Genomic DNA, 17,108 nt, shown 5'->3' on the forward strand with positions numbered 1-17,108 from the left:
CGTGGCCAGTGCAGAGCGGACCGGCTCTTCTGAGCAGGCCTGGGGGCTGCCTCGGGCTCTGGGGAGACTACAAGCTACCCGCACTAGCCCAAACGACGCAGCACTGGGAACACACAACCCGTGTGTATGTACACATGCACACACACACATACCGCCCCCGAGTGTGAGAGGTCAGACACCTGCCCCCGGGAGTACACACACAGTGAGGCCCGGGGCCACGGTGTGCCAGGGGCGTGTGCCACACCGTGCCCTCCCCTGAGAGGACCCTCGGCCCCTCCGCCTTCCACTTTGTCTGGATCTGCGATCAAGCCTTGCTTACTGGATGCGACAAACCGGTTCCCTGTCCTCAAGGAGCGAGCGGGGGTTGCCCCCAAGCAGACGGAGTGGCCCTGTGCCCCGGCTCCTTCTGGGCCCACCTGCCCCCCCAAAGGAAACCTGTTACCAGCCCCCCACCTCGATTCCCACCTCCCATCCGCACGTCCTGACACCCGGCCGTCTGCCCTGCCTGCTTCAGCCCCCAGCCCGGCGGGCGGAGCCGGCTCTCCCGCCTCAGGGAGCTCACCACCGCCCGGGAGGCCTCCTGGCTGCAGACCCCCGGGGTCTCGCCCTGCCCCTGCCCTCCTTAGGGGTTACACCCTCTGGTCTGTCTGGGGCTGGGACTAGCTCCCCAAGGCTGGGTCTGCGTGGCGCCACTTCTGATGCTGATTCCCAAGAGGGCAGTGGCTTTGGGTGTCTGCGTGACTTATGGTGTCAAGGGTCCCCAGGGGTCAGCTTAGTGGAAAAATTAAGGCCCTGGATGATGAGAAGGCGCCCGCTAACAGGATCACATAAGCGAGGCAGGCTTGAGCAAGCCAATCTGGTTGAGAGCTTAATGCTCTGCGCAGAGTTGGATGAGCCCATGTCACAGGACCCTTCCATCTCTGACCTCCCGGGAGGCGAGGGCGGGAACCCCGGGGGGGCCCTGCCCTGCCAAGCCTGGGCTGGAGGAGGAGGAGGAGGGAGGCGGGCTGAGTGGGAGGGGCGGGGGCAGCGGGAGTCCGCCGTGACCTACATCTGTCCCGGCGCCACCGGCCACCGGCAGTCCATTCAGAGCCTCCGGCAGCAGCTGGACGCGGGGAGGCGGGAGCGGCCGGGAGGCCGGAGGCCGGCTGTGCACCCAGGTCAGTGGGCCCTGCACATCTGGCTGCCCACTGGGGCGGGGGCGGAGAAGGAGAGGCTGGGATCCCGTCGCCCTTCTCTGCTCAGGAAGGGCAGGCAGGGGGCAGGGACCCCAGGGCCCCCCGGGCGGTACATCCCCTCCGATGGCTGGGGACGCTTGGAGGACGGAGCTACTGCAAGTCTTCAGAGGCGGTTCCGTCCCAGGCTGGGACTCACCAGGCGCTGCTCAGCTGGCAACGCCGACCAGCTTAAACGCTCTGAGCAGCTGTCCAGAATAAGGACCTCCGGTCTGGAACTCAGCACATCTTGATTAATAACACGGTCAAACAGGGAGAAGAGCCCTCCCTGGGTGTCTCTCCCTGCCCTGACTCCTACGCGTGGAGAAGCTGAGAAGCTGGAGGCAGCAGGAAGGGGAGGGCTGGATGAAGCTGGTGGGGCGGGGGTGGAGGGCTGAGGGCCTGGGGGAGACCCGCAGATGTTCCCAGGGACTCAAGCTGCCGTCTGGTGCAGAGAGTTAAAATTCTTCTCCAAAGTGGGAGAAAGCTTGGAGCAGAGCGTCTCCTCCCCAACGCCCCCTCCCCTCCATGAGGACCACAACCTGGTCTCCAACCAAACAGATCTCTCGCCCTTCGCCTTTGACCTTGTCCTGGATCTGGTTTACTCCTGAAGAGGCCAAGGTCGGGAGGGCAAGCTGGCCAACGTGGGCCCCCTGAGTCCCCGTGCGGGCTCGGCCGCTCTCCCATCTCAGCTGGGGTCTGGAGGCGGGAGGCTGGAGGGACAGACGCGGGAGGATTATGCTTCTTGGCGTGTGACGAAAGGCTAAGTAACCGAGAGCCGCCCTAGGGTGATGGAGACACAAGGTGAAGATGCTGACTAAGACGTCCGCGCTCACTGCGCCAGGGTGGAGGCGGCGGGCAGGCTCGGGGTGGTGGTCCTGGGCGTGGGTGGGACGGAGCCCCCCACACCCACCCCTCCGCCATGGCCAGCTGGGTTCCCTTCCGTCCCCCTCGCCCGCCCGGGCGACTCCCCGCAGAGCGGCGGCTGTGGCCTGTGACCGCCCCAGAACGCGGCTGGCGCACTGCGGCATTCCAGCGCGCTGAGGTGCGGCCGGGCAGTGGGGGGGACGCCCCGGGCCGGGGTGCCAGCGGGTGGGCAGTTGTGAAATGGAGGCTCCTCGCTCGGAGGATGGAATGTGCCTTGTCATGTGATTCTATATTGAGGGCTCTTTGGGCAGGAGATGGAATCTCCAAAATGGAACCCTTGGCCACGCGCCAACCGCGCTGGGGGTGGGACTGCTGGGAAATTCTTTCAAGGCACCCCCTCCCCGGTCCACTCACGGCCGTCCTAACGGCGCTCAGCCCAGCCCAGCCCCAGGCCCCCTGCCCTCTCCTGGCCGCCCACCCCATTGGCCTCAATGGACGGCAGTCGGATGCCGTTGAGTGGGAGTCAGAGGGGTGCTGCTGGTGGTGGAGGGGGTCTGGGAGGCATTCTTGCCCACCTGATGTTATAACTCACTGGCTTTGGAGGGGGTGGATGGATTTATGGGGATCCGGATGTCCCGGGCTAGAAGACCTTACGGGCAGCCCAGGGATCCTTGCCCGCAGGCCTGGCGATCTGGATTCCAGATTGGGTGAGGTGGGAGCTGGAGGGCTGCAGGCCCTGCTCAAGACCATCGGGGCTGGTGGAGGGGCCCACAGTCCCAGAGGATGCCGCTGGAGAGTTCTCATCCCCAGTCAAGGGGTCAGGCCGGGAACAGCTGGGAGACCCTGAGGTCTGGAGTTTGCTTTCCTGACTTCAGGGTGGCCGTGTCCCGCCCTCTGAGCGTCCTTTGGGCCCAGGGCCCCACCATCACGCCAGGCCTCCAGCACAGCTTGTAGCTCACCCGCGGTTTCCTTTCCCTGGGTGAGATTCCAAGCAGGCAGCGCCCTACCCTCCCTGGTCCCCGGGAGGTGGGCGGTGCTGGGCCGGCGAGTGGGGGAGAGGAGTTCCCCGGCCGGCCGGGGTGCCGAGGTGTGGGAAGGATGGGGGAGACTGCCTGGACCTTTCTAAGCAATCCCGCCTTCTGTTCTCAGATCAGTCAGCGCCGAAGAGGAGCCGGAACCATGGCAGGTGGGAGCAGCACCCCCTCCACTCCGCTCACCCGCATGGCGCCCACCAGCCGAGGGCGGGGGGCAGGGCACAGAGCATGTGCCTTGTTAGTTCCGGATTTGGGTTTTAACTTGTTTTCCTGGATCCAGGGTGCAGAGCCCACTCCCCCATGGGCCCTGATTCCCACCAAGAGCCCTTTTCCACTCTCCCTTCCCCACCCCCCTCTCCCGGGACCCTCCTGGGGTCTCCCCAGGGCACCTGTGGCCACTCCCCGGGGGTGGCACTCACACGTGGGAAGACCACCGCCATACCTGCTAGAAAGCCCCAAAGCCCTTCTCCCCCGAGGAGCTGGGGAGATTGGGGGGCGGGGGGCCCCTCCGGCGACAGGTTTAAGCTGAGACCCACCTCCCTTCCCACCACCTCCTCCAGGGAAATCCCTCAAGAAGTCCTCCACGCCGGGCGTGAGCATCTGGCAGCTGGTGGAGGAGGTGCCCAAAGGCTGCAGCACGCCCGACTTCGTGCAGAGGCCCATTGCCTTGGCGCTGCAGGAGGGTGAGGCCCGGGAGGGGCCTGGAGGGGACGGGGGACCCCGGCCCTGATCCAGCCCAGCCCCCAGCCCCTGTGTCCGTCACCTCACCCTACACCTGGGGTTGCCGGGTCCCCACAGGGCACGGGGCCTGAGGAGCAGGGAGGTAAAGGGGTGCAGGCCTACCACGGGACAAGCATCTGGGAAGGAGGGTGGGGGTGTGCTGAGCCAGGGAGCAGGGGGTCGTGGGGCAGCCCTGGGCCCTGCCCTCTCCCGGCCCGCAAGCAGCCCTGCAGAGGCACCCTTGGAACGGAGTGAAATGCGGCTCCCATTGCTGGCCGCCCCACGGCCGCCCCAGGGCCCACAGGCCGCAGAGAATGGAGCCCGGGAAGCAGAGGGCACGGGCCGCGGGGAGGGGTGAGCGGGCGCCCTTTCCCCAGCACAGGCCCCCAGCGGGTTTCAGAGCCCCGCGTTCTGGCCTGAGGAGAATAAGGCCCCCTCCCCCCTTAAAGCTGACTGTACATCCCAGCAACACTGTCACGAGAGACCGCGTCTCTCACCAGGGGTGGGGGACTTGCATCTTTACTCCAAACTGTTCTCTGCTGAGACACTCCCGGTGGGGCGGGGGCCGGAGGGCGGGCAGCCCCCCCAACCCCGGCTTCCAGGCAGGGACGGAGCTGGGCTCTTTCCCGAGGCTGGAACCCTGGGTCTCAGGATCGGCCCCTTCGAGCACCACCACCAGGCTTTGCCGAGGTCACCATCCCCCCACAGAGAGTGGACACAGGACCCACAGAGGACTCCCCCTCCTCAGTCCCCGGAGAGCCCTCAGGCCCCCGCCCCGCCCTGGCCCTCAGGGACCCCAGGCTCAGCACACACAGATGGGGAGGGCGTCCCTCGGGCGCCCGAGACTGCGCTCCTGCCTGGGGACCCCCAGGACCAAGGGCAGGCACCCCTCTTGGAACGGGCAGCTGAAGTGCCCAGAGCAACAGGGTGAGCATGCATTACACTCCCTGTCCGTCCTCCCCCAACCTGTCAAACTGCCCGCCCGCCTCTTCCGGCTGCAGGGAAGAACGCCACCTTCCGGGCTGTGGTCTGCGGGGAGCCCAGGCCCAGGGTGCGCTGGCACTGCTCCAAAGGGGACCTCAGCAGCTCCAGCAAGTACCAGGTCTCGTCCGGCACGGGCAGCAGGGAGCACGTGCTGCAGGTAGGGACGGCGGTCCTCCCGGGCGGGGGTCCTCCCTTCTCCTCCCAGAGCCAGGGTAGACCAGCAGGCCGGCCGCCCTCTGCTGAGAGAGCTGGAGCTTCCTTCAAGCCCTGGAAGCAGGCTGCCTGGGCTACCACCCCAGCCTTGAAAAGTCACTTTACTCTCCCTCTCTTTCTTCCTCTGCGAATTGGGGTGATAATACTGCCTCCTTCATGGGACTTTTATGAGCATTGAAGGTTTAGGTAATAAACCTCACCCAGGCCTGACCTGCAGTGAACACTCAGTCGATATTGGTCAGTATCAGTAATATTTACAGTTACACATCACAGAACACCTACTATGTCCTGCTCCTGGGCTAATCGTTTGACCTAGACTGTATATTTTATGAGACTGGCGCGCGGCCAGCTGCGCTAAGAGGGCAGACTAGACTGTGTATTTTAATCCTGACCACTCATGGCTTTGGAGTATTATTATTATTATTATTATTTCGGCCATGCTGTGCGGCATGCAGGATCTTAATTCTCTGACCAGGGATTAAACCCATGTGCCCTGCATTGGGAGCTTTGGGTTTTAACCACTGGACTGTCAGGAAAGTGCCAATTTTTTTGTTTATTTATTTATTATTATTATTATTATTTGCCACACTGCACAGCTTGCAAGATCCTAACTCCCCGACCAGGGTTCAATATGTGGGTGTTATTATCCTCATTTTATAAGTAAATAAGCTAAGGTCCAGGGAGGTTAGGTAAGGGGCTTGCCGCACACACCAGAAACGGTAGTTAGTCCTGGATCCACTGGACTCCGGGGAGCCACTCTCTGCCCACCACAGTCCTGACCTAGGTTTGGTCTCTGGGTCTGCTTTCCTGATGAACACAGTAAGGGCCACGAAGACAAGAGCTTGCCTTGTTCATCTTTATGACGTGGTTATGTCCAGTGACTGGAGGAAGGGGGGCTAGCCCTGTTCCCCTGCCCTCGGCCTCTCTGCAGATCAATAAACTGACCGGCGAGGACACCGACGTGTACCGCTGCACTGCAGTGAATGCCTATGGAGAGGCCACGTGCTCGGCCAGGCTCACGGTCATCGAAGGTGGGCCCGCCCGCCCCCCGGCCCTGCCCCCCTCCCTCCTACCCCACCGGGGCTCAGGGTGTGGGAGAGCCCTGCGGGGGATCAGGCCTCAAGGCTGGGGGGTGTGGGGGAGCCATGGAGGCCACAGCCCAGGGGGTGCGGAGCCCCAGGCTTCGTCCGCTGCCGCAGCCTCCGCCCCTGGCTGGGGAGGCTCACGCCCGTGGGCACGCCCCACAGGTGTGCTGGGAGATGTCCTCTTGGCCCTGAGGAGCGAGGTCGGGATCTGAGCATTGGTTTCTAGTTCAATCTTCTGTTAACTCACTCAGGGGGCTTCAGTTTCCTCTCTTGGCCTCTGCTGTTTTGCACAAGTCTGCGTGGAATGGGGTGAGAATGGGGGGACAGGTAACAAAAAGGCCAGATCCTGCCTCAGACTTGCATTGCTTTGGTTTGCTCGTGTTTCCGAAATTTCAAAGCAATCGTCAGCAAGGAATCAAAAGTAAACATGTCTTGGAAAGCAGATCTCATCTCTCAGTTGGTTATGCTTTTCTGCATGAGTAACAGAAAACCCTCCTCGATGTGGCTCAAGAAGCAAAGCCACTTTCCTAGGCCCACAATAACAAGTCCCAGGGGGGCATCCAGGCTCTGGCAGAGCTCGGGGCTGTTTCGGGGAGCCAGACACCTCCCACCATGTGCCACCCCAACCTCATAGGCTGGCTGCTACAGACCCAGTTAACCCATGTGCAGGCAGAAAGTCAGGAAGGAGTGGCCCTGGGACATCTGGTCCTTTTATCAGGAAACAAAAGCTAATATATTATTGTAGATCAACTATATTTCAATAAAAAAGAATCTTACAACTGTGAAAACAGATACTACTCCCAAGGAAAGAAGCGTGAACTTCATATTGTCCTGTACAGTGTAAATTCTTCTTTGTTCCTCAGGAGAAGTTTTAAGGTTTTAGGAAAAGTAAGTTAGAGAACTTCTCCCCCGGAGACAGAGGCATAGGTAACTTGTCTTGTTAAGGTAACCAATGCAAAACTCAGATGGGAAACCTGTGGCAAACTAGCATTTTGAAGAGAGATTATTATTTATAGCACTCATTTATTTCGTGTGTTCCTGCTCTCTCAGTGCCCACTGCCCAGGTCATGTCTCCTGGCCACTCCTGGTGTCAAGCGGAGCCGGGAAGGCGAGAGGCCTGCCCTCCGGCCTCCCCGGGGGGCGTATTTGATGCCCCCAGGCCTGGGCCCTGAAATGGCAGCTCTCAGGTGGAGGGGGAGGACAGCTGCCCCTTAGATGCCCTTCCGTGTGCAGTCACCAGCGGCTCCCCCTCACATTCATGCCACCCCCGGCCCTGCTGACGTGTGAGTGGGCCGCCCTGAAGGATATGGGGATCAGGCTGCCTCCCTCGGTCATGCTCTGAGCCAGAGATAGCCGGACCCTCAGCCGTGTTCTCTCTTCCTGGGTGGCCGCCAGCCTTAGAGAGGACTGGGGGGCCGGGGCCTGGGCGCCGCTGGTTCTCAAAGCCCACCAGGGTTTCTCATTTCTCTCCCCGCCTGCCCACATTAACCGCCTCCTCTCTTCCCGATGGTCTAGTTGGCTTTCGGAAGAATCGGAAGAGGCCCAAGGAGCCCCAAGAGGGTAGGTGGAAAGTTGTCCCAAACCTCCTTAGGGTCTTTGGGGGAGGGGCTGCTTCCTGCCGGCGCCCCGCCCCTGGCCAAGCCCTCGGGGTGCTTCACAGGCCATCACCAGCCCACAGGAGGGGGCTCCTTTCCAAAGCCTGGTGGTCTGCCATGGACCACAGGCCCCCTCTCCAGCCCCTCCCCCGGGTTCCTACAGAGAAGCCTCTGTGAGGCCGGTGGAGTCCCACGTGAGGCTGGGGCTCATTCCTCTTCCTTTTCTAGACCTCAGGAAGGAGCTGGTGGACTTCCGGAAGATGCTGAAAAAGAGGTGGGCCTGGGCCTGTCCTGGGGAGGGGGTCTGGAGGCCCCCCGCTGCAAGCCGGGCTCACACTTGCCGCCCCTCCCAGCACCGGCAGGGGAGTGCGGGTTCTCCCAGCTGATGGCTGAAGGCTGGTGGGCTTGCTGGGAGCGCTGGACCCCAGGCTCCAGTTCTAAGCTCTGCGTCCTTGAGAGAATCATCTCTGCTCTCTGGGTTGTTTGTAAAATGTGCTCCACTTGAGCCACAGAATAATGTCCCCCCAGACACCCTGGTCTGAAAGCCACACGAGGAGTCCTTAGGAGAGAGTTTCTCCTGGGAGGCTGGAGCTGCGGGGCGGGCCCCCGCCCTGCCGTCGCTGGGCCCCTCTGGTGCCGCCGGCGGTCAGTCTCCGCGGCCTCTTCCTCCAGGAAGACAGCACAGCGCAGCGCCCACCCCCTCCGGCTGCCGGGCCCCTGGGGCTCCCCGGGGCTCTGACCTGCCCACCCCGCTCCCCAGGGAACCGCCTCCCGCCCCCAAGAAGGAGGTGGACATGGAGCGCGTGTGGCAGCTGCTGATGACGGCGGACCGGAAGGACTACGAGCAGATCTGCCTCAAGTACGGCATCGTGGACTTCCGATGGATGCTGCGGCGGCTGCAGCGGATGAGCAAGGAGCGCGAGGAGAAGCTGGCGCCGGTACCGCCCGCCCGCCCCGCCCCGCGGCCCCTGCCGCCGCCTGGGGCGCTGGGGGCGGGGGGAGCTCACACCTGCAGCGCCAGCCGTGGAGGGGCCGCCCCGACCCGTCCCAGCGCGGCGTCAGCTAGGGACCCGCGTCCTGGCTTTGAGGGCTGGCTCGGACACTCACTGAAATCTGGGGCCTTGGAAAAGTTAGGGCTCCTGAGTCTTGGTTTCCTTCCTTGTAAAGTGGGTGTTACAGGCATCCCTTCCTCGCAGGGTTACTGAGCGGTGGTCAGAGGATGTACTTAAAGCATTAAGCTCAGCAAAGGCTTGAGGTCCGCATCACCTGACCCTGGGTGTCTGTCTTATTTCTAAAGGCTTCTGGGAGATGGGCTTCCAGCCGCTTACAAAGTGACAGAGAACCGGGAAGTTTTCCCTGAGTCTCATCTAGCCCTGGAAGTCTACTTTTTCTTCTACTTGCTTGCATTACCTTGAGAATAGTGTTATCAGCTTGAAGGTGGTTCATCCAACCTCCCATGCATGGGCCCAGCTTTCCTGCTCCGGGCTATCTGCTCAGCCTTGACGCAGGACCCAGCCTCCCGCTTGTGGCCCAGCACAGGCGTGCTCGGGGGCTGCCGGGGGCTGGGGCCTGAGGACCTGGAGCCCCAAGGAGCGCACTCAGAGGGCCCCCCGACGGGTTCATCTTCTCTAGTACCTCAACACCATCGCCAACCTGAGACATGTCCGGGTCAACAAGGAGGGGATCGCAACCTTTGGCCTGGAGCTGGACCTCAAGAGTCCTGAGAGCAAGATTTACCTGTACAAGGTGAGTCTGGGGGGGCCTTCAAGGGGGGGTGGTCTGGCAGGGCTGCTGCCGGTCCAGGGGAGGATCAGCGTGAGCAGCGTTGAGAGGAACAGTGAGGACACAGGCGGTGGGCCCTGCGTCCCGTGGAGTTCCTTCCGACTTTGCTGCGGTCAGGTCCAGGGTGTCCAGCCAGGGCATGGGGTCAAAAGAGGGTTCTTAGAAGTGCGCCGCTCGCCTCTGAGCTCTCTCTCCAGACACACCTCTGCATGGGCCCCACGAGGAGGGGGCGGGGCAAGGATCTATAGGAGGTGGGCTGGGGCGTCACACTTCCTGCCTGTGTGACCCCAGGCGAGACGCCTACCTCTCTGTGCTCAGCGGCCTCGTTTGTGGCGTCAGCATAATGCGCGACTGGTCTCTTGGGGCGTCCAGCTGATCAATGAGCTTGCACGACGCCTCTCCCCTCCCCCGGCTCCCCCCTCCTGTGCGCCCCTCCCCACCTCTCACCAGCCTCCCCTCTGTTCCTCTGTCCACCATAGCCTTCCCCGCCATCCACATGGCTAACTCCTCCCTGCAGAGACACCCTGGCCCCCACGTAGTGCTTTTTAAAAAAAAAAATTTATATTGGGGTATAGCTGATAATGGGCTTTCCTGGTGGCTGAGATGGTAAAGTGTCTGCCTGCAATGCGGGAGACCTGGGTTTGATACCTGGGTCAGGAAGATCCCCTGGAGAAGGAAATGGCAACCCACTCCAGTATTCTTGCCTGGAGAATCCCATGGACAGAGGAGCCTGGTGGGCTACAGGCCATGGGGTCGCAAAGAGTCAAACATGCCTGAGCGACTGAGCATGCATGCCTGTACCCAAAGTGAAAAACAGACGCTGGCCTGGTACAGAGCAGTTCTAAATGTATGGGTGGGTCACCTCTGTGACCCGGCCACGGGGGCTGCACTGCCTATCACTACCCTGGGAAAGACCAGAACTCCAAGCAGAGTTTCTCTTGAACGTGCATCGCTTTTGCACCAAAGTCAGAAAATCACCAAGCGCACCGTCGTGGGTCAGGGATGACCAGCAAGGAGCCAGTCTATCCAGGGCTTGGCTGAAGTGGGCGTGTGCACGGGCCACTGGTAGTACTCTGCTTCCTCATGAATGAGAGCGCGGGGGACCGGCCACCCTGCTGTCTCCCTGCCCTGCTCGGGAAGTAGGTCCGCTCTGCCCGCCCACCTGCCGGCTCAGCACTCTCGGGTGTCTCTTGCATAATGCCGGCAGATCGTTTACTCCGTGTCAGAGCCATGGATATTCCTAGAGCATGTATTTGCCTCCGCCGCGCGCTCAGGGCCTCCTTCCCGCCCCTCTCCGCCCCACCCTCCTGGTCCAGCAGTGTCCTTTGGTGCCGAGGCCAGTGGGGTGCGCGGCTGGCCATCGACAAGCAGGATGGGGGCAGGAGGAGCCGTGGACTCACGGAGGCCCTGCGCCCCCCTCTTCCTTCCCTGGCCCCAGGATGGCGAGATGGTCCCCTACGGCTTCGACAACCAGACCAAACACAGTCTGCGGCGTCTGGGGAAGCACTACCAGTTCCAAATCCAGGACCTGAAGCCGGAGGACGCCGGCATCTACCAGGTCCGGGTGGAGGATGCCCACGTCTTCACCACGGAGCTGGAGGCCAGCGGTGAGTGGTCTGCCCCGAGCGTCTGGGCGGGCGCCTGCGTGCCTTCCAGCCGAGCTGCTGGATGGATGGGACGTGGCCCCCTCGGCGTCCAGGAGAGGAGCTCGGGCCCAGCAGTTAAATGCTGACAATCCCTTTGCAAAAGCCATGGTCCGTGTTCTCTTGGTGCTGGGCTGGGCGCTAAGGGTTTCAGACGTGGGCTCTTGCCCATGCTCACGGTCCATCCTCAGCATTCACTCCCTCTCAGGCCAGAGCTGACCAGTTCCACAGCCTCCCTTCTGAGGCATGCCCCCTCCATGACCCCAGCAAGAAGCTCCACTGTGTCACCCCTCCCCTCCCTGCCTCCCCCTTCCCCCCAGGAACGGTCCCTTCCTCCATCATCAAACTCTGTCCCTTTCTACCACCAACCCCCCACCCCAGTGCCTGACAGCTGGGGGTGGGGGCGGGGGTGCGTGGAGGGAGCTGACCCCTAGGGTGGGGGAAGCTTTCTGCAGATAAACCACGGAGGACGAGGTTGAGTCAGGCTGAAGAGGGGGTGAGACCTCCAGCTGGCCCGGCATGGTGGACGGGGAAGGGGGCAGGTACCCTGGGCTCAGCCAGGCCTGCCTGTGAATTCTGGCTGGACCACCTCTTAGCTGTGGGAGCCATTTAGCTTGTAAAGCCTCAATTTTCAGACCTCATAAAGGGTAATAACAATGCCCGCCTTGGAGGTGGTCGTGAGGATCGGTCGGACAACAGGTATGAGGCTCCGTACTCAAGCCTGTCCATTCCCTTCCTGAACCTACCTGCCCCCGGAGAGAAGGCTCAGATTTAGAATTGCAGAATCTCACAGCCGCGTCTCACTGTTCACAGCCTAATTATAACTCACTTTATGTGGAGAAACCGACACCTGGGGTGAGGGGTGACCTGTCCAAGGTGACGCCGGCAGCCGTGGCCCAGCCAGCCAGCCCTGAGCGTCCCGCGTCAGGTCACGCCCTGCGTCTGCCTGCAGCCATCCCGCCCCACGTGGTGGTCCCGCTGGCCGACGTCCGCTGCGAGGAGCGGGGGGGACGCCATCTTCGAGTGCACCCTGTCCAGCCCCTGCTCCAGCGCCGCCTGGAGGTTTCAGCACCGGCCGCTGCACCTCAGTGACAAGTACGAGACGTTCGTGTCCCCGGACGGGCTGAGGCACCGGCTGCTGGTGCGAGGGGTCCGCTTCTCCGACATGGGCCTCTACTCCCTGGGCACCAAGCTCCATGCCTCCAGCGCCTGGCTGGTGGTGGAAGGTGAGCGGGGACCCCGGGCTCTCCCGCCTCGGCCAAGGCGGGAACCGAGGCCCCGGGGGGCGGGGCTCCCCTGTCAGTGCCCTCCACTGGGGACCCCTCGTCCCCGGAGGCCAGGAAGGCCCCCGAGAGCCATTCTCCATGCCTGCAATGCGGGCCCTCCACGGCAAGCCCACCCTCCCCAGCGGTGTCTGCTCCATTGGGCATAGATCCAAGGTGTCCCTGGGGCCCTGGACGGGGCTGAGGACAGTGGGCTAGGTCCACTCTGTATGAGGGGGGTCAGGCCAAAGAGCATCCTTAAACCCCCTTAGGGTTCTGGGTTCAAGGCGGTCCCAGGAAACTAAAGTTGACATTCGTAAGACAGGCAATAGAACAAGTTGATTTAAAAGGAAAAAAAAACAGCAAGGCAACTGCAGGTGGCAAATGACTTTTGGCTTCTGTATTTTCTCCTGAAGTCCTCCTAAACCACCGAGCAGGGTGGGGGTGGGGCCCTCAGGCACAGGACCGAGGAGGCGGTGATGGGATGAGCCACCAGTGAGCTGGTCTGCCTGGCTTCCTCCAGAGATGGCCGGCTTGCTTCTCTGTTGGGGAAACTGAGGGTCAGGCACCTGGGGAAACTGCTGGGGTCTGAGAGGCGCCTCGGCCTGATTTAACAGGGCTTTTCTCTTCTCTCTCTCCTGGGGCGTGACCTCTTACCAAAGCTGGGAAGGATAAGAGCCTTCTGACCACAAGCGCTGACCACCAGAGACAGGCACAAGAAGGCCAGAGCCCAGAAGATTTCAGGAGCGCCCATGGGGAGGGGGATAGATCCAGAGAGCAGGGCCCCACAGGGAGCTCCCTCCAGAGAGCTGGGCTGGCCTCTGGGGCCACAGCCAGCCCAGATAGGGGTGGTCTGGGAGGGCCTGGCCACTCCTCGACAGGGGATGAGGAGGCAGCTCGTGCAGCCTGGGGCCCTGGACAGGCCAGAGAGGGCTTTCTGGAAGAGGAGGGAGGCAGAGTCCCGGGTCTTGGGGTCGACCAGCTCCATGGAGGGAGAGGAGGCTTAGGAGGGGGCTTGGAATCCGGGCTGGGACTTGCGGGAGCCCAACAGCGAGGTCACAGCAGAGACGGTGCAGGACCAGCGGGAGCCTGGGAGGCGGGGTCCTGGCAGCCTGAGGCTGGAGGGCTGGGGGAGCGGGCCCCGTGGGGAGCCCAGGCTGGTCCTGCAGGGCCTGGCTTAGAAGGTCAAGGATCGGAGATTCTGCAGGGGCAGAGCCTGGGTGAGCTGGGGGGAGAGCACAGTCTGAGTGATGGGGTGGGAAGAGGCATGGCGGGCCCAGGGTGGGGCCACAGGGCTGGCCTGGGGGGCGCTGGAGGTGGCCATGGGGCAGGGGGTCCCGGAGCGCTGAAGCCTATGGGAGGACAAGGCTCTAACTCCATGGCAGGCTGGGGCCCTGAGTCCTGGGGCTCTGAGAAAGCGAGCAATGCTGACCACGGAGATGCAAGGGGCTCCTGGGGCTCAGGGGCATTTGCAGGCCGGCACCTCCAGGAGCCACCTGTATCTGGGGGTGAAAGCTTCCTCCAGGGGCGCGGGGCTCCTGAGGCCAAAACTGGGGCAGAGGCAGATGACGGAGGCCCAGGGGGTCCTGGGGGCTGGAGAGGGGGCCCACGGGGGCTCAGGGCAAGGGAGGGCCCAGAGTCTGTGGGGGCCTTGGGTGAGGTGGGCCGCAGCTCCAGCGGGGCCCAGGATCCCCGGGCCTGGACCACTGGTCAGAGGGCTCCAGGCGAGGCTATGGGCCCAGGCCCTTGGGATGACGCTGGGTCCGGCCCCAGCAAAACTGGGACCCACGGCAGGCCTGGAACGCTGGTGTCCGGTGGGGAGCGAGGGGGTGCAGGTGGCCCCCAGGCGGCGGGGCTGACCGGGTCTGATGCCAGAAGCCACAAGCTCAGTGAGTCTTCAGGCCCTGGTGGGACCCTGGGAGACACGGACGGGCTGAGAGGCTCAGGGGCCATGGGGTCTGAGCCAGGTTTCTGGGACGGGTCCCGGAGCTCCAGAGAGAAAGCACCCAGAGGTGGGGTGGGCCACGTGGGTGGCCTTGGAGGCCCGGAGGGGATGGAGTCTGGGCTGGGTGAGGGCTCCGGGTACCCCGGGGGAGCAGGCCTGGCCTATAGAGCCGGTTTCAGTGATGGCTTAGGCGGGCCAGGAGCCCCGGGTTTTGGCCATGCTGGGGGCCCGGGGAGAGCAGAGTCTTGGGACGGGGGTGGTGGCAGCTGGGGCTCAGAGGTGCCCGGGGGCACGTGGTCTGGAGGCAGAGACGGTCGTGGTCCTGCAGGAAGGGCGTCTGACAGACCTGCAAGCCTCAAGAGTGGCTCGGGCGGCCCAGACGGGGGCCCCGTCGGCGGGGAGCGGGGTGCGTGCAGAGGCTGGGGGGGCCTCCAGAGGCTGGGGGGGACAGCGGCCCTGGGGGCAAGCATCTTCCTGGCGGCCTGGGCCGGCCTGGGACAGCAGGGTCAGCAGGTAGAGGCGGCCTGGGGGCCTCGGCTGCAGCGGAGACTGGTGGGGAGGGACACGCAGGGGCAGAGCCTGGGGGCTGGCGGGGAGCGGCGCCTTGGGGTCAGGCTGGAGATGATGGGGGCTGCAGAGCCCTGGGGGGCCCGGGGGCTTCTGGACAGGGAGCAGGTGAAGACGGCTCTGGGGCTTCGGGGTCTCTGCGGGTGGCGGGCCAAATGCATGACAGGGGTGGAGCCAGAGGCCTCGGTGTGGGGGTCTCTGGAGCTGGGGCTGGTCCCAAGGGCGCTCCCGGGGGCCCCCAGGCATCAGCGTCTCACACGGGGGTGGCCCTTGAGGGCCGGTGGGCTGATGCGTCTGGTGAACCGCTGAGCTGTGCGGATGGGTCAGGCGCTCTAGGGCCTCAGTCAGTAGAAGGCAGGTCAGCTTACAGAGGAGGGTCCAGGGCTCTTGGGCCTGGCGGGGTAGAGCTAGCGGGGGAGGCGGCCTTTAGAGATGGTGTGGGGGGCCCTGGAGGAATAGGGGCAGGGACTAAGGCGGGTCACAGGGGTGGTTTAGGGGGTTCTGGGGACTCAGGGTCATGGGGTGAGGCAGGTTACAGGAATGGTTTAGGGGGTTCTGGGGGTGTTGATTCAGGGGCTAGAGTGGGTTATGGGGATGGCTCAGGGTGTTCTAGGGAATCAGGGTCGTGGGGTGAGGCAGGCTATAGAGAAGGTTTAGGGGGTTCTGGGGGAATGGGGGCAGGCGCTAAGGCTGGTTATGGGGATGGTTTAGGGGGTTCTGGGGGTGTTGATTCAGGGGCTAACGCTGGTTATGGAGATGGTTTAGGGGGTTCTGGAGGAATGGGGGCAGGGGCTAAGGCTGGTTATGGGGATGGTTTAGGGGGTTCTGGGGGTGTTGATGCAGGGGCTAACGCTGGTTATGGAGATGGTTTAGGGGGTTCTGGAGGAATGGGGGCAGGGGCTAAGGCTGGTTATGGGGATGGTTTAGGGGGTTCTGGGGGTGTTGATGCAGGGGCTAAGGCTGGTTATGGGGATGGTTTAGGGGGTTCTGGGGGAATGGGGGCAGGGGCTAAGGCTGGTTATGGGGATGGTTTAGGGGGTTCTGGGGGAATGGGGGCAGGGGCTAAGGCTGGTTATGGGGATGGTTTAGGGGGTTCTGGGGGAATGGGGGCAGGGGCTAAGGCTGGTTATGGGGATGGTTTAGGGGGTTCTGGGGGAATGGGGGCAGGGGCTAAGGCTGGTTATGGGGATGGTTTAGGGGGTTCTGGGGGAATGGGGGCAGGGGCTAAGGCTGGTTATGGGGATGGTTTAGGGGGTTCTGGGGGAATGGGGGCAGGGGCTAAGGCTGGTTATGGGGATGGTTTAGGGGGTTCTGGGGGAATGGGGGCAGGGGCTAAGGCTGGTTATGGGGATGGTTTAGGGGGTTCTGGGGGAATGGGGGCAGGCGCTAAGGCTGGTTATGGGGATGGTTTAGGGGGTTCTGGGGGAATGGGGGCAGGGGCTAAAGCTGGTTATGGGGATGGTTTAGGGGGTTCTGGGAGAATGGGGGCAGGCGCTAAGGCTGGTTATGGGGATGGTTTAGGGGGTTCTGGGAGAATGGGGGCAGGCGCTAAGGCTGGTTATGGGGATGGTTTAGGGGGTTCTGGGGGAATGGGGGCAGGGGCTAAAGCTGATTATGGGGATGGTTTAGGGGGTTCTGGGGGAATGGGGGCAGGGGCTAAGGCTGGTTATGGGGATGGTTTAGGGGGTTCTGGGGGAATGGGGGCAGGGGCTAAGGCTGGTTATGGGGATGGTTTAGGGGGTTCTGGGGGAATGGGGGCAGGGGCTAAGGCTGGTTATGGGGATGGTTTAGGGGGGTTCTGGGGGAATGGGGGCAGGCGCTAAGGCTGGTTATGGGGATGGTTTAGGGGGTTCTGGGGGAATGGGGGCAGAGGCTAAAGCTGGTTATGGGGATGGTTTAGGGGGTTCTGGGGGAATGGGGGCAGGGGCTAAAGCTGATTATGGGGATGGTTTAGGGGGTTCTGGGGGAATGGGGGCAGGGGCTAAAGCTGGTTATGGGGATGGTTTAGGGGGTTCTGGGGGAATGGGGGCAGGGGCTAAGGCTGGTTATGGGGATGGTTTAGGGGGTTCTGGGGGAATGGGGGCAGGGGCTAAAGCTGGTTATCAGGATGGTTTAGGGGGTCCTGGGGGATTTGATTCAGGGGCTAAGGCTGGTTATGGAGATGGTTTAGAGGGTTCTGGGGGTGTTGATTCAGGAG

At 62.9% G+C, this 17,108-nt stretch overlaps 1 protein-coding gene across 1 annotated transcript in view; it reads left to right on the plus strand.

Annotated features, from left to right (window-relative positions):
* The first annotated feature begins 1,037 nt into the window (after positions 1-1,037).
* Positions 1,038-17,108, plus strand: part of IGFN1 (immunoglobulin like and fibronectin type III domain containing 1) — a 30,011-nt gene continuing 13,940 nt past the window's right edge. Inside the window, 13 exon segments of the mRNA XM_043923892.1 lie at positions 1,038-1,160; positions 3,231-3,267; positions 3,676-3,798; positions 4,837-4,976; positions 5,964-6,063; positions 7,633-7,677; positions 7,941-7,986; positions 8,473-8,650; positions 9,345-9,458; positions 10,933-11,101; positions 12,090-12,142; positions 12,144-12,363; positions 13,062-13,121. Of these exon segments, the coding sequence (XP_043779827.1) occupies positions 3,261-3,267; positions 3,676-3,798; positions 4,837-4,976; positions 5,964-6,063; positions 7,633-7,677; positions 7,941-7,986; positions 8,473-8,650; positions 9,345-9,458; positions 10,933-11,101; positions 12,090-12,142; positions 12,144-12,363; positions 13,062-13,121 (1,255 nt within the window). The 5' untranslated portion in view covers positions 1,038-1,160; positions 3,231-3,260.

Source organism: Cervus elaphus, chromosome 14 (genome assembly GCF_910594005.1).
Source record: "Cervus elaphus chromosome 14, mCerEla1.1, whole genome shotgun sequence".
Taxonomy (NCBI): domain Eukaryota; kingdom Metazoa; phylum Chordata; class Mammalia; order Artiodactyla; family Cervidae; genus Cervus; species Cervus elaphus.